This window comes from Scyliorhinus canicula, unplaced genomic scaffold (genome assembly GCF_902713615.1).
Source record: "Scyliorhinus canicula unplaced genomic scaffold, sScyCan1.1, whole genome shotgun sequence".
Taxonomy (NCBI): Eukaryota; Metazoa; Chordata; class Chondrichthyes; order Carcharhiniformes; family Scyliorhinidae; genus Scyliorhinus; species Scyliorhinus canicula.
The window spans coordinates 487,758-514,410 of NW_024056010.1; the positions used below are offsets into that span (position 1 = coordinate 487,758).

A 26,653-nucleotide genomic window follows, 5' to 3' on the forward strand; every position below is an offset into this window, starting at 1 on the left:
TTACCAATTTATCTCGGCACACAGACCCTTCATTGGCACAGAATCAGAAGGAGGCCATTCAGCCCATCAGTCTGTACCGACCCTCCAAAAGAGCATCTGACCTGGTCCCACTACCCTGCCTTATCTCTGTAATCCCACCCAACCTTCACATCCTTGGACACTAAGGGATAATTTAGCAGTGCCCATCCAGCTAACCTGCACACCTTTGGACACTAAGGGATAATTTAGCATAGCCAATCCAGCCAACCTGCACATCTTTGGACACTAAGGGATAATTTAGCATAGCCAATCCAGCTAACCTGCACATCTTTGAACTAAATCCAAATCATGGCCAAGTGCAATCGGAGTTATCCAGCAGTTCAGCACTAATGGGGAGAGATATTTCACAAAACAAGTAACATCCAGTAATTCACTGTAAATCAGCACTGATGGATGCTGAGTGTTCATTACAGCAGGATCAGAGTCTGAGGTTAGAAATTGGTGAGTTTACTTTCAGAGTAATTCCATCAATATCTGACAAGTTAACAGCTTTGAACAGCTCCTTTATCAAATAGCTCGAACCTGATGATTACAAACATTCAGAGCTTACACAGCCTTATCCTCGAGTTTCAGAACAGACTTTCCCCTGTCAATATACTGCTGCAGGATTGGATTGAGATTTGTTTATTGTTCATGTTCAGTTCAATGCAAATTTAAAACAAGGTTTGCAGAGATGATGTTCTATTCACGCATGAATGAGACATGCTGTGGGGCACACATCAAGTCCAATAAGGCTGCTTTACATCAGAAATAAATTCCTAACTATCAGAATAAACAGTCCTGGATGTGATTAACAGCAGCAATAACAGCAGAATCACACCCCTGTAATCACTGGCGAACTCGCTGGTGTCTCAGCAGGTTGTATGACTGGGTAAATCCCTTCCGGCACGTGGAACAAGTGAATGGCTTCTCTTCGCTGTGAACCTGCTGGTGCCTCAGCAGAGTGGATGACCGGGTGAATCCTTTCCCACACTCAGTGCAGGTGAATGGTCTCTCTCCAGTATGGAATCGCTGGTGTACAGTGAGGTCGCTTGATCTCCTGAACCCAGTCCCGCATTAAGAACACGTGAACGGTCTCTCATCAGTGAACACGTTGATGGTGCCGCAATTCCTCAGAACTTTTATAGCACTTCCTGCAGTCTGGGCATTTAAACAGTCTCTCCTCACTGTGAACACGTTGGTGTTTCTGCAGGTTGGATGATCGATTAAATCCCTTCCCACATTCACAGCACATGAACGGCCTGTCTCCAGTGTGAATGTGCTCATGTGCCACAAGGTGGAAAGATGTCCTGAACCCCTTTCGGCAGTGAGAGCAGCTGAACGGTGTGGAACCGGTGTGACTGTACTGATGCTCCCTCAGTGTGCGTGGACTTTTAAAACTCTTTCCACAATCAGTTTAATCAATTAAACTCTTTCTTGTCTGTGTGAACTCGCTGGTGTTTCTGCAGAGCAGAGAAATCAGTGCTTCCCTTCCCACACACCGAGCAGGTGAATGGCCTCTCCCCTGTGAATGCGCCGACGAGTAAATCCCTTTCCACATTTGGAGCAGGTGAACTGCCTCTCCCTGCTGTGAATGCACTGGTGTATCAACAGGCCAGCCAACTGTGTGAATCCCTTCCCACACACTGAGCAGGTGAAAGGTCTCTCTCCAGTGTGTGTGTCGGTGACATTCCAGGCCAACTCGATAATTGAATCCTCTCCCACAGTCTCCACATTTATACAGTCTTTCCCCATTATGACTGCACTTGTGTCTCATCAGGCCAGATGAACGCTTGAAACTGTGTCCACACACAGAACACATATGCAGTTTTACCCCACTGTGAACGGCACTTTTTCCTTCCATGTTCAAAAGCTGATGATATTCAGATCCTGAAGAATCGAGTGATTGTGTCAGATCTTGACCTGGTCTTTGATTTACGATTGTCTGTAATTTCTCATCTTCTAATACCCTGAAAAATGAACTGAAAACTGAAAGAGGGAAACATGAGAAACAAGCCACAAAAACACAAAGGCAAGTTGTGAAATTCAGCTGAACACATCTGGTAAATTGTGGGGTTGGAACTAAGGTGAAGTGGTAAGAAAGTGGCTGGAATTGTTCCAAATGTTCACTAACGTCCTTCCAAAGATTTTATTTTTAAAATCTATATAAGACCTGCAATAAAATAAAATCCATGACCGCTGCCACCGAGAAGGATGAGGGGTGAAGACACTTGGGAAAAAACACCACCTGGAAATTTCCCTCCAAGCCACTCACCACCCTGACAAGGAGATATATTGCAATTCCTCCAGGAAATTCCTGGAATTCCCTTCCTAACAGCACCGTGAGTGTTCCTAAACTACATTGACTGCAGCAGTTCAGGAAGGCAACTCACCAGCAACTTCTCAAGGGCCACCAGGGATTGGCATTAAATGTTGGCTGAACCAGCCACACGCACCTTCCATGAATGAATTATTAAAACTGACCTGGAATATCCACGCAAATACAATCCTGACAGTTACTAGGATAATGAAGGGTCTGTGCACATGGGTTTATGTATTACTTGGTTCCTAATTTTATAAATTTCCCATTTTCCTCCAATATCCACATCACAGCAAAAAAGATCACGACTAACTAATTAGTATTTTCGATTAGTATTTCCAGCTTTGACAAAGGGTTATCTGGACTCGAAACGTGAGCTCTTTTTTCTCTCTACAGATGCTGCTAAACTTGCTGATATTTTCCAGCATTTTCACTTCATTTTAGTATTTTCGACGGCGATTTCGTTACCCAGCATTCCCCGCGCTTGTGAATGTCCCCTATTCACACCAGAGCAAGGTACTGCACAGGCGCAGTATCGCCCACTATGGGAGCATGCGCAGTGTAAGTTATGGCGATGGGGAGAGTCGCTCTTTTGTCGTCTGTGCAGCGGGAAGGATGCGGAATCTCTGAGGGATCGATGGGGACGGATCTGGATAGGGAGGGTTTCTAAACACCTGGTGAGGGCCTCAAACCCCGAATGAGACTCTGCAGGTCCCGCGTTTCCAGCTCCGCGGATCTTTTTTCCCCATGATGTGGAGATGCCGGCGTTGGACTGGGGTGAGCACAGTAAGAAATCTTACAACACCAGGTTAAAGTCCAACAGGTTTGTTTCAAACACGAGCTTTCGGAGCACGGCTCCTCCTCACCTGAAGAAGGAGCCGTGCTCCGAAAGCTCGTGTTTGAAACAAACCTGTTGGACTTTAACCTGGTGTTGTAAGACTTCTTACTTTTTTCCCCAGACACAGCTTATGGCTAACGGTCACCATTTTGGTTCAGCGCGGAGCGCATGCGCTGTGTCTTTAAGACGCAGCAGAGAGTAGGCGGAGCTTCAGGTTTCTGTTCTCACCGGGTCCTCCAGGACAGCACGTTTTAAAACATATTCCCCACTTTCGGGTTGGGCATGATGTTCGCGGCCTGGAGGGGTATTTGGGTCATATAATTTTATTTTAAAAAATGAATTTAGAGCATCCAGTTTTATTCCAATTAAGGAGCAATATACCGTGGCCAATTCAGCTCCCCTTTCTTTTGGGTTGTGGGGGGAGACTCACAGAGACACGGGGAATATGTGTCAACTTCACACGGACAGTGACCCGGGGCCGGGTCTTTGGCCGGGTGAGACAGCAATGCTTCCCAATTTGAGCCTTATATTTATTTTCAGTGAAAGGTTAGCCCCTAATAATAATAACCTTTTATTGTCACCAGTATGAAGTTTCTGTGAAAAGCCCCTAGCGCCACATTCCGGCGTTTGTTTGGGTAAGCTGGTACGAGAATTGAACCCATGCCGTTGGCCTTATTCTGCATCACAAACCAGCTATCTAGCCCACTGAGCTAAATCAGCTATATAGCCCCTGTATACCTGAAGGAACTGCTTCTCCATTTGGTTTACATTTCAACCCCACACTCCGAATCAGTGCCTGCCAAGTGTGGAGGGACTGAATAAGTCAGACGATCTGCTCCCGGGCCTGATTAAAAGAACAATTTACAGAGCGGCAGGGGGTAACTCTGGCTGTCGGCACATCTTCTGTGGTCTTGTCAATTCCCGGGTGGTCCTGGAGAGGGGGCGTGCGATGTCTTCCGGAACACTTGAAACCTTCCACACCGGTGGACACCTCAGGGTATAGAATGCCTCATAGACACTGGAAACAACATTCTGGTTTAGTTGAGAAGGAAGTTTGATTGGACCATAAGTTTGGGGAAACAAGAGAGAGAAAAAATCATAGAAACTGTAATTGACGGTTCTAAATTTCTATCCTGTACAAATGGTAATACTGACACTGTCGATGTCTTTTACAAAGTACAAGAGGATGATGATTTGCTGATGGGAAACTCAAACCAAACATCACATCGAGATCTGACAGAGTTACTCAATTCATGAGGACCTGAATACCATCCGTCTTTGAATGTGGAAGGAGAAATGTTTGTCTGTTCTGTCTGTGGGAAAAGATTTCAAACGTCAGTGTGACAGGAAAAGCACCGAGACACACACACAACCGAGTGAGAGTGATCCAGTGAACTGACTGTGGAAAGAGCTTTAACCAGTTACACAGCCTGAAAAAACATCACCCCATTCACTGCCAGGAGAAACACGTGTTGTGTGTGTGGACGAGGCTTCCACTGACCATCCAAACTGGACAGACACAACAACACTGACACCATGGAGAAACCGTGGAAATGTGGGGACTGTGGGAAGGGATTCAATTACCCATCCCTGCTGGAAATGCATCGACGCAGTCACACTGGAGAGAGGCCGTTCACCTGCTCCACGTGTGAGAAGGGATTCATTCAGTCATCCCACCTGCTGACCCACCAGCAAGTTCACATTGATGAGAAGCTGTTTAACCAGTCAGACTGTGATAACAACTCTAAAAGCTCCGAGGACCTGGTCAAGCACCAGGTTGTTCGCACTGAGAGACAGTTCAGCTGCTCTCACTGTGGGAAGCTATTCAAACGATCACAGAATCTCATTGAACACGAACGCACTCACACTGGGGAGAGACCATTCACCTGCTCTGTGTGTGGGAAAGGATTCACACGATCATCCCACCTTGCTACTCACAGACTGGTTCACAGTGATAACAGACCTTTCAAATGTACTGAATGTGAGAAGAGTTATAAAACCACAAGTGATCTGCTGATACACCAGCGAGTTCACAATGAGGAGAGGCCGTTCAGATGTACAGTGTGTGGGAAGGGATTTACTCAGTTATCTGGCCTCCAGAAACACCAGCGAGTTCACACTGGGGAGAGGTCATTCACCTGCTCCTTATGTGGAAAAGGGTTCATTTATTTAACTAGCCTCAGATCACATAAACTTGTTCACTCGGATAAGAAACCTTTCAAATGTTCTGAATGTGAGAAGAGCTTTAAAACCACAAGTGTTCTGCTGAGACACCAGCGGGTTCACACTGGGGAGAAGCCGTTCACCTGTTCTGACTGTGGGAAGGGATTCACTCGCTCATCCAACCTGCTAACACATCAGCGAGTTCACACCGGGGAGAGGCCGTTCACCTGCTCGGACTGTGGGAAGGGATTCACTTACTCATCCCACCTGCTGACACACCAGCATACTCACACCGGGGTGAGACCGTTCACCTTCTTTGAGGATGGGAAGTTCATCTGACACAGCAACAGGTTGATAAGTGTCTGCAGGGTTTGGATTCTGCTGTTATTGCTGCTGTTAATCACATCCAGGACTGAACCATGTTCATTCTGACTGTTGGAGTTTGTTTTTGCTGATGTTAATAATCCCAATAACTGGGCTGGAGTTTATTCCTCTGGATCAATGTCAAATGAACTAATATTGTTTCAGACACACAATCGAGACCCTCATTTCGCCAGGATAAGAGGAGATGAATTGATGTCCTGTTACTGACTGCTGCATTTTTATGGCCTTTCCTCCTTTCTAACTCCAGACTATTTCAGTTCTCACACCGTCAGTTACTCTCACAGCCATGTCCCAGCTCCCCATCGCTTCCAGTGTGTCTGTCTTAGCTTTGTCATCCAGGGGAGGTATTGGTAACAAACTCAGGATCACTAAACACAAACCCAGTCATTTGTACTGATGTACTTGTCTCCCCAATCACTGAGGATGGTGATGTTTGTGGGGCCTCCTCCTACTGTGATTTGTTTAATTGTTCACCACCGTATAGATGTAGCAGGACAGCAGCTTTGATCTGAACCGCTGTGTGTGAGATCGCTTAGCCTTGCCTAGAGCATGCTGCTTCACTGTTTAGCAAGCTTATAGTCTCCTGTTATAGGGTCACCAGATTGGAATGTGTTTTAGGGAAACCTGGTGCTGCCCCTGACATGTTCTCCTCCACTGCATGTTGAACCAGGGTTGGTCCCTTGGCTTGATGGTACTGGTAGAGTGAGGGATATGCCAGCCTATGAGGTTACAGATTGTGTTTGAATATAATGCTGCTGATGGCTCACAGCACCTCATGGATGCCCAGTTTCATTTAGATCTGTCCTGAATCTATCCCATTTAGCACAGTGATAGGCAGGACTATGGAGGCTATATTTTATATTCCAGCCCCCTAACAGAAAAGGCTTCCTAATTACTCGCGGTTCCTGCATGTTACCTTTCTGGGATTATTTTAGGACACACAGTCCACTCTGTCCTGCATCATTCTGCACTCTCTCTCCATTTAAATAATGTTGTTTTTTCTATTCTTGCTGCCAAACATTTTCCCACATTTACTCCATCTGCTAAAGTTAATGTCCAGTCAATTGAACATATCTGACGCTTTTCAGACTCTGTATCCTCCTTAAACAACTTGCCTTCCTACCTATCTCTGTATCAACAAGAAGTTTGGCGCAAACACAGTTGGTTCTTTCATCCACATCATTGATATTGGTTGGAAATAGGTTTTGGCCCCGGCACTGATCCCTGCAACACTCCAATAGTTACAGTTTGCTGACCTGAAAATAGACACGGACCGCACAGTGGTCCCAATATAATTATGGACAGATGAATCTGCGACCGTTAGGTTGGTGAGGATGAGGTCAAGTGTGTTTATCCCTTCTTGGTTCCCTCACTACCTGCTGCACACCCAGTCCAGCAGCGAGACCTCCTTCAGGACACAGACAGCTCAGTGGTGGTACCAAGCGAGTCTTGGTGATGGGCATTCCCCCACCCACAGTACCTTGAATGCCCACCCCCTCCCTCCCCCACCCCCCCAGTGCTTATTCCAAGTAATCATAGAATTTACAGTGCAGGAGGCCATTCGGCCCATTGAGTCTGCACCAGCTCTTGGAAAGAGCACCCTACCCAAGGTCAACACCTCCACCCTATCCCCACCCAACACTAAGGGCAATTTATCATGGCCAATCCACCTAACCTGCATTCTTTGGACTGTGGGAGGAAACCGGAGCACCCGGAGGAAACCCACGCACACACGGGGAGGATGTGCAGACTCCACACAGTGACCCAAGCCAGAATCGAACCTGGGACCCTGGAGCTGTGAAGCAATTGCGCTATCCACAATGCTACCGTGCTGCCCATGTTCAACATGGAGGAGTATTGATTCGGTGGCTGAAGGAGGGCAGTAATCAACATGAGATTTCCTTGCCCATGTTTGACCCGACACCATGAGATTTCATGGGGCTCAGCATCAATGTTGAGGACACCCAGGACCATCTGTCACACTGTGTACTTCCGTGCTGCTATCTCTACTCTGGTCTGACCTGCTGGTGGGACAGGACATTTTGACACGAAGAATAAAAGAGAAGCACATTATCTAAATGGTGAGAGAGTGCAGAGCTCTTGAGTTGCAGTGGAATCTGGGTATCATAAAATCTGTCGCACGGAGACAGGCCCTTCGGCCCAAACTGGTCCATGCAAGCCCATCTAAGCTCACCCCTTTGCCTGTATTTGGCCCATATCTCTCTTAATCTTCCCGATCCACGTACATGTCTTTTCAATGTTGTCAATGTCCCTGCCTCAACCACTTTCTCCGGTAGCTCATTCCACATACGTACCACTCTGGATAAAAATGTTGCTCCTCAGATTCCCATTAATTCTTTCCCCTCTTAACCTAAACCTGTGCCCTCTAGTTCTCAATTCCCCAACCCTGAGAAAAGGCTTAGTGCATTCACCTTATCCATGCCTCTCATGATCTTGTATACCTCGATTAGATCATCGCTCAGTCTCCTACATGCCAAAGAAAAAGGCCCTGGCCTGTCCATCTATAACTCAGTCCCTCGAGTCCTGGCAACATCCTTGTAAATCTCTTCTGCGCTCTCTCCAGTTTAATAACATCTTTCCTATAGCAAGGCGACTAAAACTGAACACAATACTCCAGGTGCGATCTCACCAACGTCCTGTACAATTGCAACATAACTTCCCAACTTCTGGATTCAATGCCCTGACTGATGAAGGCCAGCATGCCAAAAGCCTTCTTCACTGCCCTATCTACCTGCAACTCCACCTTTAGAGAACCGTGCACCTGAACGCCAAGGTCCCTCTGTTCCATGATACTCCCTAAGGCCCTCCCATTCAATGTGAAAGTCCAATCTTCATTTGACTTTCCGAAATGCAACACCTCACACTTATCTGTATTGAACTCCATTTGCCACTTCCCCAGCTGATCAAGATTCTGCTGCAATTTCTAATAACCTTCCTCACTGTCTACAATATCACCTATTTTAGTGTCATCTGCAAACTTACTGATCATGCCTTGTACATTCTCATCCAAATCGTTGATGTAGATAAGCAGATACAGCAGGTAATTGGGAAAGCTAACAGATTGTTGCCCTTTATTGTGAGGGGAAAATTGATTACATAAATAGGAGGTTGTGCTTCAGTTATCCAGAGCACGAGTGAGACCACATCTCGAAAACGGAGTACAGTATTGGTCTCCTTGTGAGACCACATCTCGAATACTGAGAACAGTATCGGCCTCCTTGTGAGACCACATCTCCAATACTGAGTACAGTATTGATCTCCTTGTCAAACCACATCTCGCATACTGAGTACAGTATTGGCCTCCTTGTGAAACCACATCTCCAATACCGAGTACAGTATTGGTCTCCTTATTTAAGGATGTAAATGTGTTGGAGGTGGTTCAGAGAAGGTTTACCAGACTAATACTAGGACTGGATGGGTTATATTCTCAGGAAAGGTTGGACAGATTAGGATTGTACCCCCTGGAGTTTAGAAGAGTCTCCTTGAGAGGCGACTTGATTGAAACATATAAGATCCTGAGGGGTATTGACAGGGTGGATGTGGAGAGGATATGTCGTGTTGTTGGAAAATCCAGAACTAGGGATCACAGTTAAAACATAACCTGTCACTCATTTAAAACAGAGATGAGAAGATTTTTTCGCTCTGAGGATCGTGCGTCTCTTCCTCAAAGGGCTGTGGAAGCCGAGTCTGCGAATATTTCTCAGGCATATTTTTGGATTCTTGGTCAGTAAGGTGGTGATAAGTTATCGGGGGCGGGGGGGGGGAAGGTAGGCAGGATGCAGGTTTGAGGTTATTATGAGATCAGCCACAATCTGATTAAATGGCAGAGTTGACTCGAGGGGCCGTGGTCTGTACCTGCTCCTTGTGTGAATGAAACATCGGCAATAAGGTGTGATTCACTGAGTATGACCATGTCAGCTTGTTACTGACTGGACTGTGGAGCTGTCGGCAAAGCCATGTTTAATAATTAGTTTTAGTTTATGTGTAACGGTCAGGTAATTGAATCATAGAATCTCTTCAGTGCAGGAGGCCATTCGGCCCATTGAGTCTGCGCTGACACTTGGGAAGAGCCCTACCTAGGCCCACTCTCCCGCCCAATCCCCGTAACCCCACCTAATCTTTTGGACACTTAAGGGCAATTTAGCATGGCCAATCCACCAAACCTGCACATCTTTGGACTATGGGAGGAAACCGGAGCACCCGGAGAAAACCCATGCAGACACGGGGAGAATATCTAAACGTCACATAGACAGTCTTCTGCCTCCCTCCCTTCTTAAACAGCGGTGTTACATTAGCCATTTTCCAGTCCTCTGGGACCCTCCCTGCCTCCAGTGATTCCTGAAAGATCACCACCAATGCCTCCACAATCTCCTCAGCTGTCTCTTTCAGAACCCTGGGGTGTAGTCCATCCGGTCCAGATGTGTTCTATTGAAGTATTAACCTGAGAAATTGTAATATAAAACAATGCAGAGTCTAGTATCATAATAACTAAGACGGAGCCCTGTGTAATATAAATGGAAACATGGTCTTCAGTAGTAATAACAAAGACAGGGCCTGGTAAACTAAATATGTGTCATGTAATAATGTCAGAATTATTTTTTTTAATGATCTGCAATTACAGTTAGAATTAAGTTTTAAAATGCTGAAAAATAAATTGTGAAAATAATTAGTAAACAATAATGGGTCTGTGCACAATCGGAGATATTAGTTTTATTTGAAAAGTACCAGGAGACAAGGGTTCAGTTATGTGGAGAGATGAGAGATTTGTAGAATCATTAACACAAAACAAGACCATTCGACCCATCATATCTGTGTTGTCTCCTTGAAATAGTTCTCCAGTTCATCCCACTCCAGGGCACTTTTCCTACACTTCTAATTTTGCCACTTTGAGTCTGGATCCAATTGCTTTTTGGAAGTAATTATTGAAAGTAGTGACCCAGTCAGGCAGTGCACACCAACCAGATCAAAACTGCTGCCTGAAATAAACACCTCCTCATCCGGCCTCTTGCTCCTTTGCAGATGATCTGAAATCTGTACATCCTCTGGTTCTGGCTGGTTGGAAATTTCTCCCCATCCGCTCCATCAAAACCCTTCATGAGCGAAAGACCTCAATTCAATCTCGCCTGGATCTACTGACATTTCTCCCAGATGGTTTGTCCAATAAGATGCAGCTTCATTGTGTCATTGCTGACGTATTTCTCCCGCTCCGACAAGGGGATCAGATCTTTGATCTGGGCGTTCCCGGAGTGCGGAACCTCTAGGCTCTTCGTGTCATTCACAAACCACACGCCATTGACACATCGGTAAAGCAGAATGCTCAGCTTGTGAGAATGTGTCTTACCAGCTGGGTCACAATTGCTCACCGAGGCAGAGAGAGTGGAAAAGTCATCGTCCTGCCAAACATTATCACAACGCATCCGATTGACATTTAGCCGCTTGATTAAGGTCCTTTGACCTTTTGGGGACAAGGTAACATACCACTGAGTCTTCAGTTTGAAATTGCTGCTCGATAATGATGCCGGAATAGATGTTTTACCCATATTGTCATATCCTTTGATGTCCCAGGCGTGGCTGAAACTTTCTGATGTGTACAGCCTCATGGTAAATGGGATGGTGGTAATATCATGGTGTTGGCTGATGGCATCCGTAGGTAAAAGGTGCACTTGGTAGACCAGCAAGCTCTCCCGGTGCAGATAGGTGGAGATTGCCTCGGGCAGGCTTCCTCTGGCTTGCAGATCATACAGTTTCTCTGGGGGCATCATAGGGTAGCGAATGTGCTGCAGCATTTCCTCAGTATGGGCAGGATGCAGGGACAGCCAACTCACCAGGGCTTGGAAAAGGACCACTTCATCTTCCACAACCAGGTCAGATCTTTGGAGGAGGGAAGAGAGTTGGTGGGGTTCCATCGATGTCCAGTCTGGGGACTTTATGATGGTGTCAATGTTCCAGGCTATAAACCGGAGGCATTTCTCTTCCAGTTGGGTCAGGCCAGTCAGCTTGGCATATCTCTGCCATGTGATGGCGCGGTTGGAGGAGCCCAGGGCAGCCACATTGGCCAACATGAACTGCTGGCAGCTTTCTCTCAGCTCCTGGACGTTGTACTTTTCTGACAGAAGGTGAAGAGGAAGCACATTCACAATGCTGAGGGTGACACTCCCGCTGTAGAGATACCTCAGGAAATCCTGGAAGTGATCCAGGCAGTCCTCTTCCTCAGTGAGGTGGACAGTCTGGTCTTTAGCATCCGACCAACGCTCAGTGTCCAACAGGGTCCTGAAGACATCGCTGCGCACGACCAGGATGAACTTGTGGGCGTTCAGTGTGAGCTTTTTGTTCACAATCAGTTTGATGTCGCTGAAATCCTCCTTGTTGAACAGGGCAGAGAGGGTATTAACGAAGCTGGTCTGGTAATCGAGACTCTCCAATGGCCCAGTGACATCCATCATCTGTCAGTGAAGTTCAGCCCTAACTAACCAGGAGCAAGGAGACAGTGAGCAGGGATAATGGGAACCAATGGAGAGCAGAATGTGACTAACGGAGCCTCCTCATCCCGGCCTTCAGCCAGGGATCTGTACTGGGGTCTCAGACACCCTCACCCCAGCCAGGGATCTGTACTGGGGTCTCAGACACCCTCACCCCAGCCTTCAGCCAGGGATCTGTACTGGGGTCTCAGACACCCTCACCCCAGCCTTCAGCCAGGGATCTGTACTGGGGTCTCAGACACCCTCACCCCGGCCTTCAGCCAGGGATCTGTACTGGGGTCTCAGACACCCTCACTCCAGCCTTCAGCCAGGGATCTGTACTGGGGTCTCAGGCACACTCACCCCAGCCTTCAGCCGGGGATCTGTACTGGGATCTCAGACACCCTCACCCCAGCCTTCAGCCAGGGATCTGTACTGGGGTCTCAGACACCCTCACCCCAGCCTTCAGCCAGGGATCTGTACTGGGGTCTCAGACACCCTCACCCCAGCCTTCAGCCAGGGATCTGTACTGGGGTCTCAGACACCCTCACCCCAGCCTTCAGCCAAGGATCTGGACTGGGGTCTCAGACACCCTCACCCCAGCCTTCAGCCAGGGATCTGTACTGGGGTCTCAGACACCCTCACCCCAGCCTTCAGCCAGGGATCTGTACTGGGGTCTCAGACACCCTCACCCCAGCCTTCAGCCAGGGATCTGGACTGGGGTCTCAGACACCCTCACCCCAGCCTTCAGCCAGGGATCTGTACTGGGGTCTCGGACACCATCACCCCAGCCTTCAGCCAGGGATCTGTACTGGGGTCTCAGACACCCTCACCCCAGCCAGGGATCTGTACTGGGGTCTCAGACACCCTCACCCCAGCCAGGGATCTGTACTGGGGTCTCAGACACCCTCACCCCAGCCAGGGATCTGTACTGGGGTCTCAGACACCCTCACCCCGGCCTTCAGCCAGGGATCTGTACTGGGGTCTCAGACACCCTCACCCCAGCCTTCAGCCAGGGATCTGTACTGGGGTCTCAGACACCCGCACCCCGGCCTTCAGCCAGGGATCTGGACTGGGGTCTCAGACACTCTACATTTCTGAACAAGTTGGGTAAAAGACTATTTTTAATATAAATTTAGAATACCCAATTCTTTTTTTTCCAATTAAGGGGCACTTTAGCATATCCAAATCATCTACCTTGCACATCATTTTTGGGTTACGGGGGTGAGACCCACGCAGACACGGGAAGAATGGGCAAGCTTTACACAGACAGTGACCCGGGGCCGTGACTGAACCCAGGTCCTTGGTGCCATGAGGCAGCAGTGCTAACCACTGTGCCACCGTGCTACCCTGGATGAAAGACTAAAGACCATATTTCTAAGTTTGCTGATCAGACTACGAGGGCGTAAAAATAAGTAATGGAGATGGGATAAGAAGCGGCCGCATGGTGGCGCAGTGTTAGCACTGCTGCGTACGGCAGTGAGGACCCGGGTTCGATCCCGACCCTGGGTCACTGTCCGTGTGCAGTTTCCCCATTCTCCCCATGTCTGCGTGGGTCTCACCCCTACAACCCAAAGATGTGCAGGGCAGGTGGATTGGCCACGCTAAATTTCCCCTTAATTGGACAAAAAGAATTAGATAAATTGAAAAACAGAAAGTAGATGGGATCAGAAGCTGGGAGAAAGTTACAAAGGGGCATTGTTGCAGGTTAAGGGAATGGACCAATCTTTAGTGGACGGAATTCCAATCTGAATGCTGGGAAACGAGGCGCGGATAAGCAGAAAAAGTTAAGCATCCAAATCTGCTCAACAGATAGAAAAATAATGTCACAAGATAATGGATTGTTGGCCTTTACCTGGAGGGAACTGGATTACAAATAGGTTGACCTTGTGTTTCAGTGATAGAGATCTGGTTCCACCCATCTGGAGGCTGTGCTCAGTCCCAGGCATCACAACACAGGAATAATATATATTGGCCTTGGAAGGTGCAGCACAGATTCATGGGAATGTTTCAAATAAAAATCCAGACTCACTGAAGAAGAGGCGTCAATCTCTTCTACAGTGCAGAAGGCCATTCGGCCCACTGAGTCTGTACCGGCCCTTGGAAAGAACACCGTACTTCAACCCACGCTGCCACCCTATCCCTGTAACCCAACCTAACCCTTTGGACTCTAAGGATCAATTTATCATGGCCAATCACCTAACCTGCACATCTTTGGACTGTGGGAGGAAACTGGAGCACCCGGAGGAAACCCACGCACACACGGGGAGAAACTGCTAACTCCACACAGACAGTCACCCGAGGCCCTGTAGCTGTACGGCAGCAGTGCTAACCACCATGCTGCCCTCCATACCTCCCTCGCTGTGCTTCTCTCTCTTTCCTGTCTGTCTCTCCAGCTCTCTGTATCTCTCTATCCCGGTCTCTTCCACTATCTCTGCTTCTCCTACTCCATACCTGTATTGCAGTAAAATGCTGCAGTAAAGTCAGAGTTCTCACCAATGATTTAAACGTTTGAACGAACGACACTCTATTAGAGCAGGCAGGAATCTTTAGCTCCTCACTTTCACTTCCTGGTTCTGACGAGATTTCTGTGGTCGGGAACAATAAATTCCACCCCTCCCACACAGGAGCCACCACCATAAAACCCTCAAAAACAAACTTAAAGATAGAAAGAAAAACTCCTGAGGGACATCACAGGTGGGCAATATCAGACAAAACAAAATGTTTACCAAGCCAAAGGAGGAGGTAAGAGCAGAATCTGGATCAGTGAAGTGGGTTTAACACCCAGCTCTCCCTCAACATCACTTCTCTTGACCCTCTCCACTGACTCCAAAATCCTCACACTGGGTGTCTGACACCCAATTGGAAAAATAAATAATAATACTCAATAGGGTAAGTATCTGGGGAAGTTCAAAATTAGTGGACATATTTTTTAGAGCTTCCTCTTAAAACAAGATGTGGAGATGCCGACGTTGGACTGGGGTGAGCACAGTAAAACGTCTTACAACACCAGGTTAAAGTCCAACAGATTTGTTTCCAATCACTACCTTTCGGAGCGCAGCTCCTTCCTCAGGTGAAAGAAGAGGTGAATTCCACAACCACATATATAGACAAAGTCAATGATGCAAAGTGATACTTTGAATTAGAGACTTTGCAGGTAATTAAGTCTTTATAGGTCCAGACGGTGCAACTGGAGAGAAGGATAATCACAGGTTAAAGAGGTGTGAATTGTCTCAAGCCAGGACAGTTGGTAGAATTTTGCAAGCCCAGGCCAGATGGCGGGAGGTGAATGTAATGCAACATGAATCCAGGGTCCCAGTTGAGGCCGTACCCGTGTGCGGAAACTGGCTATTACTTTCTGATCAGCGATTCTGCGTTGTCGCGCATCCTGAAAGCCGCCTTGGAGAACACTTACCCGGAGATCAGAGGCTGAATGCCCTTGACTGCTGAAGTGTTCCCCGACTGGAAGGGAACATTCCTGCCTGGTGATTGTCGCGCAATGTCCGTTCATCTGCTGTCACAGTGTCTGCATGGTCACAACCTCTGCACGACGTGTCAGATCATCGACATGGATACCACCATTACACGTGCGAACACCACCCACCAGGTACACGGTACATTCTTGTGCGACTCGGCCAACGTTACCTACCTCATACGCTGCAGGAAAGGATGTCCCGAGGCGTGGTACATTGGTAAAACCATCGAAAAAGTCTCTATAATCGGTGTGACTGCCTTGGTGTCTCAGCAGGCTGGATGAACAAGTGAATCCCTTCGCACACACAGAGCAGGTGAATTAATCTCTCCATTGTGAACTCGCTGATGTCTCAGCAAGTTGGATAAATCACTGAATCCCTTCCCACACATGCAGATGAAAGGCCTCTCCCCATTGTGAATGCGCTTGTGTGTCTGTAAGTGGGATGACTGAGTGAATCCTTTCCCACACTCAGTGCAGGTGAATGGCTTCTCCCCAGTGTGAACTCGCTGGTGTCTCTGTAGGTTGGATGAATCACCAAATCCTTTCCCACATACTGGGCAGGTGAATGGCTTCTCCCCGGTGTGAATTCTCTGATGTCTCAGTAGATCGTATGACATTTTAAATCTCTTTGTGCAGTGACAGCAGCTGAACGGTCTCTCCTCAGTGTGAATGTCTACCTGATGGTTCATCAGTGCAGGGTTTAGAAAGCAGCTCCCACAATCAGAGCATTTAAAATGTGTCTCATTGCTTTGGGTGCCTTGTTGTTGCAACAGACTAGACGACTGAGTGAATCCCTTTCCACACACGGAGCAGGTGAATGGTCTCTCCCCAGTGTGAATGTGTCGGTGTCTCACCAGGCTCGATAACTGAGTGAATCCCTTCCCACACTCCGAGCAGGTGAATGGTCTCTCCCCGGTGTGAATGTGTTGGTGTTTCAGCAGGAGGGATGAGTGAATGAATTCCTTCCCGCACTCGGAGCAGGTGAACAACCCCTCACCCGTGTGGAATCTCTGGTGATTCCGCAAGGCGGATGATCGAGCAAATCCCTTCCCACACTCAGGGCAGGAGAACGGCCTCTCCCCAGTGTGAACCCGCTGGTGTGTCAGCAGGTTGTATGAATCACTGAATCCCTTCCCACACTCAGGGCAGGAGAACGGCCTCTCCCCAGTGTGAAGTCGCTGGTGCCTTTGCAGGGTTGATGAATCAATTAATCCTTTCCCACACACTGAACAGGTGAACGGCCTCTCTCCGCTGTGACTGCGCTGATGGGTTTCTAGCTCACAGGGAGCACAGAATCCCTTCCCACAGTCCCCACATTTCCACGGTTTCTCCATATCGGTGGCTGTGTCTCCAGGTTGGACCATCGGTTGAAGCCTCGTCACATGTGAAGTCTCTCCCCGCTGTGAATGGTGTGATGATTTTGAGGCTATGTAACTGGTTGAAGCTTTTTCCAGTCAGTACATTGGAACACTCACTCGGGTGTGGGTGTATCTCGGTGCTTTTCCAGTCACACTGATGTTTGTTACCCTTTGAAGCAGACAGAACAGACAAACATTTTTCATTCTGGATGCAAAAGCCGATGATATTCATGTCCTGATGAATCGAGTAGCTGTCAGATCTTGTCAGGATGTTTGGTTTGAGATTTCTGTCTGCAAATCCTCACTTCTAATATCCTGTGAAAGGAATTTACAAAATTAATTCGTGAGAACAGATAGAAATGCAGAACAGACAATTCTAGTTTCTGTGGAACATTCTTCCCTCCCTCAATCTTCAAAATCTGCAAATCTCCAGACCATACGGTTTCCCTCGCTTCCCCCCTGCAATATATACACTCGCAATTCTCCTGAAGGTGCTGATTCAAGCTGATGGACAGATTCATGCTGACTACCTCCTGTCCTATGTTCTATGTCCTGGACTCAGAGATCACAGGAAATGGGATCAACGGTAGGGCACTTGCTCCATCAGGACTGCTTTGCCATTCAATAAGATTATGGGTGACAAGTTTGCCCCTTTGTCGTCCCTTTTCACCCCACCAGCCTCCGCTTTCAAAGGATAATTATCTGCAATTTCTGCCAAATCCAGCACGATGCCAGCATGAAACAGATCTACTCACCACCCCAGTCAGCATTCTGCAGGGACCGCTACCTCTGTGACACCCTGGTTCACTCCTCCATCTCCCTCAACCCCTACTGCATTTCCTTCAATGCATTCGCAGAAGGTGCAATACCCACCCCATTACTTCCTCCCTGTCCAAGTTTCCAAACTCTCCTTTCAGCTGAAGCAGCGTTTCATTGCAGCTCCTTCAATTTAATCTACTGCATATGCTGCTCCCCAATGTGGTCTCCTCTACACTGGGGAGACTAAATGCTGACTGGTTGACCAGTTTGCGAAACACCTTCGATCAATCCACAACCATTGTGTCAGTTGCCATTTTTTTTTTAAATTTAGATTATCCAATTATTTTTTCCAATTAAGGGGCAATTTAGTGTGGCCAATCCACGTACTCTGCACATTTTTGGGTTGTGGGGGCGAAACCCACGCAGACACGGGGAGAATGTGCAAACTCCACACGGACAGTGACCCAGAGCCGGGATCGAACCTGGGACCTCAGCGCCATGAGGCGGTTGTGCTGACCACTAGGCCACCGTGCTGCCCTTCAGTTGCCATTTTAACTCACCATCTTGCCTTGGCCTGCTGCAATGCTCCAGCTGGGCCCAATACAAACTGGAGGACCAACACTTCATCTTCGAATTCGGCACATTCCAGACTCTACATTTAGGTGAATAAATTTAAACTGTGAACCTTCCCTCTGAAAGAGGCCCACTCCCCCCGCCCTATCCCCCATCCAACATTTGAACACCAAAAGCAACGAAGCATGGCCAATCCACCTAACCTCCACATCTTTGGACTGTGCGAGGAAACCGGAGCACCCGGAGGAAACCTACACAGACACGGGACAACGTTCAAACTCCGCACAGTCACTTGAGCCGGAATTGAATCCACATCCCTGGTGCTGTGGTTAGCACTGCTGCCTCACATGTGCAATAAATGCCACTGAGGCAAATTCCTGCAACTCGAGATAAAATATGTCCCTGTCTGGCCGCGGGGGGGGGGGGGGGGGGGCAACCTGGATCTCCGGGGGTCGTTCCCTGCGCATGGCCCACCTGCACTTACCCTCAATAAAGATGGCGCCCGCACATGCGCCCTCCTTCAGGGTGCCCCAAATAACGATGGCGCCCGCGCATGCGCCCTGTTGTATATCGCCCAGTTTCAGAATGGCGGCTATCGATCCGGGCCTTTCACCGGAACTGCGAATGCAACCCGCTCGGTGCAAACGGGGTACCGAGAGTTTCATATTCGGGCTTCGGAGCCTCTATTCAGTGTTTATAAAGCCTTCCAACCTAGGCGCCAGCTCCACCGCTCCCTCCTTACCGGGTGATTTCTCAATTTAAATCATTGCTGATTTCAACCCAACTTCCACCTTCAGTAACCAGACTGCGCATGCTTTGCATCAAAATGTCCGGCTGATTGACGGAAGATCGCGACCAATAGAAAGAAGGGGCGGGGCTGGCAGACCGAGCGGGAGTGGCTGATCTTCAAACCAATCAGACTGAATGAAGGGCGGGGCTAAATTCGGATCTCCCTCATTGGCTGAAACTCTGCATCATTTTGAAGCTGATTTGTCTCAAATTCCAGAAGAAAAAACTGGACCTTCCTGTTTGTGACTTTAAACAGATGAAACCCTGTGGGTGTGGAGCAAACATTTCAACATTTGTTACTGAATTGTGGAAATCTGAAACAATTCACAAACAATTCAAGGTTGAGTGTCATAATATACATCTATGTATATAATGGAGTGCAGACAGGCCGTGATTGACACACAGGATGACCAGTAAGCACACAGAACACAACAGCCAATCACCAGACAGGGCACAACCACTACAAAGCCAGAGGGCACCAGTTTTCCCACTCTCTCCGGATCTAGCCTCTGAGACAGTTAGTGAGCTAGCCAGTGCAAACACCATGTGGTAGTCAGTAAGTCTGATCAGGCTAGCATCAGGTCTCCAGTCAAGTCAGCATAGTGTCAACCCATAGTTGAACATGTAAAATAGTTAGATGTTAAATAAAATCGTGTTGCATCTCATCAAGTGTTCGAAGTCTGTCTCTCGCTACACTGCATCAAATGCAGTCCACGTAGAACCAGCCTGCCCAACACACCACTGAGTTAAAGAATTAACTGGGTAGGCAGCACATGTCACAGGGAAAGCCCCTGGTTTCAATAAATAAACTGGCATGGCGATGGTGGCTGTGACGAGTAAACCAGAAAGGCAAATTCTGCAACTCGAGATAAAATATGTCCCTGTCAGAGACTTGGTTTACTAGATTGCTCTGCAGTTCCAGGATCAAATCCCGCCATTGCAGATGGAAAAACCTGGAGTTAAATAATTTCAGAACTGGTCCCTGTGATAGCTGATATCCCATTGCTAACTGTTGGCAAGACCGATGTACTTAAAATGGAGGCCAAAACTTGAATTATGCACACATGGAATTTGTGAACTAAGGATAATAGTGAGGAAGGGAAAGCAGCAGACACTTCATGTTGTTCCAAGACAAGTGGGGTCTGGCTGTGTCGATGTCAGGTTTTATAGGGCACGTGAATACATAGCCTGTAGCTTCACCCTGGATGGAAAATCTGTGAATGGTTCCATTCAAATCACTCGATTGGAGAATCAAAGAACTAATAATAATCTTTATTATTGTCAGAGTAGGCTTACATTAACACTGCAATGAAGTTACTGTGAAAATCCCCTAGTTGTCACACTCCGGCGCCTTTTTGTGTACACTGAGGGAGAATTCAGAATGTCCAATTCACGTAACAGCATGTATTTTGGGACTTATGGGAGGAAACCATAACACCCGGAGGAAACCCACGCAGATACTGGGAGAATGTGCAGACTTCACACAGGCAGTGACCCAAGTCGGGAATCAAACCTCGGTCCCTGGTGCTGTGAATCAACAGTGCTAACCGCTGTGCTACTGTGCCTAACATTGAGAGAGGAAGGTTTGTGTTATAACTGATGAGAAGCAGCTGCTGCACTCAGACACGCACATACACAGACCCATTCTATTTATCATACACATCGAAAGAGAGAAAATAGGAGCAGGAGAAATCCATTCGGTCCATCGAGCCTGCTCCACCATTCAATATGATGATGGCCAAACATCTAACTCAGTCGCTTTGTTCCTGTATCCTTTGATCCCTTTAGCCACAGGAGCTATATCTAATTCCTTTTTGAAAAGATACAATGTTCTGGCCTCAACTGCTTCCTGTGGTAGGGAATTCCACACGCTTACCACTCTATGGGTGAAGAAATTTCGAAATATCTCCTCATTTCAGTCCAAAAAGGTTTACCCTGTATTCTTAGACTACGACCTCTGGTTCTGGACACCGAGGCCATCACAAACATTCTTCCTGCGATTACCTAGTCTACTTCTGTTAGAATTATATAAATTTCTGTGACATCCCACCTCATTCTTCAAAATTCAATCCTAGCCGACTCAATCTCTCCTCATAGTCAGTCCCACCATCCCAGAAATAAGTCTAGTAAATCTTTGCTGCACTCACTTCAAAGAATCACAGAATAATGTAGCAGAGAAGAGTCCTTTGGCCCATCGAGACTGCCCCAATACGTGCAAACACCTGACCTGTCTACCTAATTCCATTTGCCAGCACTTGGCCCATAGTCTTGAATGTTATGACGGGCCAAGTGCTCATCCAGGCACTTCATAAAGGATGCGAGGCAACCCACCTCTACCACCCTCCCAGGTAGTACATTTCAGACCATCACCACCCTCTGAATAAAAAAGATTTTCCTCAAGACCCCCTTAAAATCACATCAGAGCAAGAACATCCTTCCTCAGATAAGGAGACCAAAATTGCACACAGCATTCCAGGTGTGGCCTCACCTGGGTCATGTAGAACTACAGCAAGACATCTCTGCTCCTGGGCACAAATCCTCTCGCTATGAAGGCCAACATACAATTTGCCTTCATTGCTGTCAGCTACACCTGCAGGCTTACCTTCAGCGACTGGTGTATGAGGACACCCAGGTCTCGTTGCTCATTCTCTTCTCTCAATTTATAGCCAGAGATAATAATCTGCTTTCCTGTTTTCTGCTACCAAAGTGGATAACCTCACATTTATCCACATTAAACTGCATCTGCCATCCACGTGCCCGCTCACCTGTTTATTCCTCCTCTGTTTAATTTAAATGAGTTAGCACCTATCATAAAATGACACATAATATAACCACCATAGTCATTTTTAATCTGGAAACTTAAAGCTGCCCTTTCACTCTCAGTCAGGGACAGATCCCAGTTTTACACCAATCTCAGATTTAACAGCACATTTCCAGCATTCACCATTGTTCTTCCTGACTCTGAACACAGTTGTAAAGGAGCTTCTGTGCCGTGTCTAGTAGCTCTGAACCATGGTAGAGAGAGGTTGGGACACATTTCTTACACACCTCAGGATTAACCCACACGGGGACTTTGCTGCCAGTGACGAGAGATGAGAGAGACCAAAGTGCTGTTTGTCCCTCTCAGTGTGAAACTGAAGGACTGTGTCCAGGGTGAAGGTCTATTCCTGCCGTGTGATCCTCCCCCAGACTGTCCTTTCTGAGCGACAGACAAATGATGTTAAACACTCAGGTGGGAAAGATAAAAATCTACAACAATATTTTTAAAACAAAGCTGATTTATTTGATATTTATCCAGAATATTAAATTCCAGCCAAGTTTCAGGGATTATTAACATTCGCAAAATCAAACAGCAACTGTCAGAATGACCATGGTTCATTCCTGGGTGTGGTTAACAGCAGCAATTTTTTTTCTTTTAAAAAAGTTTTTCCAATTAAGGGGCAATTTAGCGTGACCAATCCATCTACTCTGCACATCTTTGGGTTGTGGGGGTGAGACCTACGCCAGCCTGGGGAGAACGTGCATACTCCACATCGACCCTGACCCAGGGCCGGGATCAAACCTGGGTCTGGGGCGCCGTGAGGCAGTAGTGCTAACCACTGCACCTCCATAACAACAGCAATAACAGAGAATACAACCTCTGTAATCACTGGGAATTCGCTGGCGTGTCAATAGGTGAAAAGACTCAGTGAATCCCTTCCCACACATGGAGCAGGTGAACAGCCTTTCAACAGTGTGAATGTTGTGTGTCAGTAGACAAGTTTTGCTTTTAAACCCCTGCTCACGCTCAGAATTTTGAAAGGTGTGAATAAGTTGATGTGTATTGAGGTGGGATTACTGAACAAATCCCTTCCCGCACGTGGAACAGGTGAATGGTCTCTCCCCAGAGTGAGTGAACTGCTGGACATGGAGTTCACCTGAACCCAGTCCCACAGAGATCCTGAACCCAGTCCCACAGAGATCCTGAACCCAGTCCCACAGAGAGATCCTGAGCCCAGTCCCACAGAGATCCTGAACCCAGACCCACAGTGATCCTGAACCCAGTCCCACAGAGATCCTGAACCCAGTCCCACAGTGAGATCCTGAACCCAGTCCCACAGAGCGATCCTGAACACAGTCCCACAGAGAGATCCTGAACCCAGTCCCACGAGAGTTCCTGAACCCAGTCCCACAGAGAGATCCTGAACCCAGTCTCACAGAGAGATCCTGAACCCAGTCCCACAGAGATCCTGAACCCAGTCCACAGAGATCCTGAACCCAGTCCCACAGAGAGATCCTGAACCAGTCCTCAGCAGAGAGATCCTGAACGCAGTCCCACAGAGAGATCCTGAACCCAGTCCCACAGAGAGATCCTGAACCCAGTCCCACAGAGAGATCCTGAACCCAGTCCCACAGAGATCCTGAACCCAGTCCCACAGAGAGATCCTGAACCCAGTCCCACAGGAGATCCTGAACCCAGTCCCACAGAGGATCCTGAACCCAGTCCCACAGAGAGATCCTGAACCCAGTCCCACAGAGAGATCCTGAACCAAGTCCCACAGAGATCCTGAACCCAGTCCCAGCAGAGATCCTGAACCCAGTCCCACAGAGAGATCCTGAACCCAGTGTCCCTCAGAGAGATCCTGAACCCAGTCCCACAGAGATCCTGAACCCAGTCCCACAGAGAGATCCTGAACCCAGTCCCACAGAGAGATCCTGAACCCAGTCCCACAGAGAGATCCTGAACCCAGTCCCACAGAGAGATCCTGAACCCAGTCCCACAGAGAGATCCTGAACCCAGTCCCACAGAGAGATCCTGAACCCAGTCCCACAGAGATCCTGCACCCAGTCCCACAGAGAATCCTGAACCCAGTCCCACAGAGAGATCCTGAACCCAGTCCCACAGAGAGATCCTGAACCCAGTCCCACAGAGAGATCCTGAACCCAGTCCCACAGAGAGATCCTGAACCCAGTCCCACAGAGATCCTGAACCCAGTCCCACAGAGAGATCCTGAACCCAGTCCCACAGAGAGATCCTGAACCCAGTCCCACAGAGATCCTGAACCCAGTCCCACAGAGAGATCCTGAACCCAGTCCCACAGAGAGATCCTGAACCCAGTCCCACAGAGATCCTGAACCCAGTCCCACAGAGATCCTGAACCCAGTCCCACAGAGAGATCCTGAACCCAGTCCCACAGAGAGATCCTGAACCCAGTCCCACAGAGAGATCCTGAACCCAGTCCCACAGAGATCCTGAACCCAGTCCCACAGAGAGATCCTGAACCCAGTCCCACAGAGAGATCCTGAACCCAGTCCCACAGAGAGATCCTGAACCCAGTCCCACAGAGAGATCCTGAACCCAGTCCCACAGAGAGATCCTGAACCCAGTCCCACAGAGAATCCTGAACCCAGTCCCACAGAGAGATCCTGAACCCAGTCCCACAGAAATCCTGAAACCCAGTCCCACAGAGAGATCCTGAACCCAGTCCCACAGAGATCCTGAACCCAGTCCCACAGAGAGATCCTGAACCCAGTCCCACAGAGAGATCCTGAACCCAGTCCCACAGAGACCCTGAACCCAGTCCCACAGAGAGATCCTGAACCCAGTCCACAGAGAGATCCTGAACCCAGTCCCACAGAGACCCTGAACCCAGTCCCACAGAGAGATCCTGAACCCAGTCCCACAGTGATCCTGAACCCAGTCCCACAGAGAGATCCTGAACCCAGTCCCACAGTGAGATCCTGAACCCAGTCCCACAGAGATCCTGAACCCAGTCCCACAGAGAGATCCTGAACCCAGTCCCACAGAGAGATCCTGAACCCAGTCCCACAGAGAGATCCTGAACCCAGTCCCACAGAGAGATCCTGAACCCAGTCCCACAGAGAGATCCTGAACGCAGTCCCACAGAGATCCTGAACCCAGTCCCAGAGAGATCCTGAACCCAGTCCCACAGAGATCCTGAACCCAGTCCCACAGAGAGATCCTGAACCCAGTCCCACAGTGAGATACTGAACCCAGTCCCACAGAGAGATCCTGAACCCAGTCCCACAGTGAGATCCTGAACCCAGTCCCTCAGAGAGATCCTGAACCCAGTCCCACAGAGAGATCCTGAACCCAGTCCCACAGAGATCCTGAACCCAGTCCCACAGAGAGATCCTGAACCCAGTCCCACAGAGAGATCCTGAACCCAGTCCCACAGAGAGATCCTGAACCCAGTCCCACAGTGAGATCCTGAACCCAGTCCCACAGAGAGATCCTGAACCCAGTCCCACAGAGAGATCCTGAACCCAGTCCACAGAGAGATCCTGAACCCAGTCCCACAGAGATCCTGAACCCAGTCCCACAGAGAGATCCTGAACCCAGTCCCACAGAGAGATCCTGAACCCAGTCCCACTAGAGAGATCCTGAACCCAGTCCCACAGAGATCCTGAAGCCAGTCCACAGAGAGATCCTGAACCCAGTCCCACAGAGAGATCCTGAAACCCAGTCCCACAGAGAGAGCCTGAACCCAGTCCGACAGAGAGATCCTGAACCCAGTCCCTCAGGAGAGATGCTGAACCCAGTCCCAGGGAGGTCCTGAACCCAGTCCAACAGAGATTCTGACCCCAGGTCCCACAGAGATCCTGAACCCAGTCCATCAGAGATCTGAACCCAGTCCCACAGAGAGATTCCTGAACCCAGTCCGTCCTCAGAGAGATCCGAACCAAGTCCCACAGAGGTCCTGAACCAGTCCCACAGAGAGATCCTGAACCCAGTCCGTCACTCAGAGAGATCCTGAACCCAGTCCGTCCCTCAGAGAGACCCCTGAGCCAAGTCCCACAGTGAGATCCTGAACAGTCTCCAGTCAGTGTGAACATGTTAGATCCACAGAAACTTCATACTTCCCACAATCCAAACCATTAAAGATCTTCCGTCAGTATGAATTACTAGTGTTTTGACAGGTTGAATGACTCAGTGATCCCTCCCAACCCATGGAGCAGATGAATGACCTCTGTGCGGTGTGAACTCACTGGTGTTGCTGCAGGATGGACAATCGGCTGAACCTCTTCCTGCACTGAGTGCAGATGAATGGAGTGGAACCAGAAGTGACTGCCACTGGTGAACATCAGTGAATGTGGGTTTACAGCTCCCGTCACAGCCTCAGCATTTAAACCCTCTCTCTGCAGTATCAACTCACTGGGGTCTGGGGGACAAGGAGAACATTTGTCCAGGAGGGTTCGGGGAAGGGAGGACAAGCAGCAGAGGTAGCTATCGGATGCCTCAATCTTTCATTATAAAGATTACTCCACAAGCTCCTCACACTTGTTGGAGGTGAGGATGGAAGAGACAGGGGAAAGGCAGAGAACTTCAAAAGGAATCAACTGGTGTTCGAGGTCCGGCGCTGTGGACCGGGTTCGATCCCGGCCCTGGGTCATGGAGTTTGCACGTGGCTGCGTGGATTTCACCCCCACACCCCAAAGATGTGTCGGGTAGGTGGATTGGCCACGCTAAATTGCCCCTTAATTGGAACAAAAAAA

At 48.5% G+C, this 26,653-nt stretch overlaps 2 protein-coding genes across 9 annotated transcripts; one reads left to right on the forward strand and one right to left on the reverse strand.

Moving 5' to 3' along the window:
* Positions 1-304: 304 nt before the first annotated feature.
* On the reverse strand, positions 305-19,169 carry LOC119961456 (BTB/POZ domain-containing protein 17-like). Of its 8 annotated transcripts, none has more exons than XR_005459662.1 (3): positions 18,852-19,103; positions 15,852-17,350; positions 305-1,988 (listed from the first exon to the last, which is right to left on the reverse strand). XR_005459662.1 is itself a non-coding variant. In XM_038788827.1 (3 exons), exon 3 carries the CDS (start codon positions 12,185-12,187, stop codon positions 10,874-10,876), a length of 1,314 nt encoding a protein of 437 aa, XP_038644755.1. In that variant the 5' UTR covers positions 12,188-12,210; positions 15,852-17,350; positions 19,110-19,169; the 3' UTR covers positions 10,415-10,873. The 8 variants fall into 8 exon arrangements, 6 of the variants coding, with proteins under 6 accessions (XP_038644755.1, XP_038644753.1, XP_038644756.1 ...); XR_005459661.1 differs by having other exon boundaries at positions 305-2,000; XM_038788827.1 differs by lacking the exons at positions 305-1,988; positions 18,852-19,103 and adding exons at positions 10,415-12,210; positions 19,110-19,169.
* LOC119961457 (zinc finger protein 239-like) lies at positions 2,898-7,214 on the forward strand. Its single transcript, XM_038788831.1, has 2 exons — positions 2,898-3,015; positions 4,354-7,214. The coding sequence occupies exon 2, from the start codon at positions 4,713-4,715 to the stop codon at positions 5,676-5,678; it is 966 nt and encodes a 321-aa protein (XP_038644759.1). The 5' UTR covers positions 2,898-3,015; positions 4,354-4,712; the 3' UTR covers positions 5,679-7,214.
* Positions 19,170-26,653: the final 7,484 nt, after the last annotated feature.

What these genes read in the sequence shown, in the direction of transcription:
- LOC119961457 (XM_038788831.1), top strand. Translation starts at nt 4,713, where the DNA reads ATGGAGAAACCGTGGAAATGTGGGGACTGTGGGAAGGGATTCAATTAC.
- LOC119961456 (XM_038788827.1), bottom strand. Translation starts at nt 12,187, where the DNA reads ATGATGGATGTCACTGGGCCATTGGAGAGTCTCGATTACCAGACCAGC.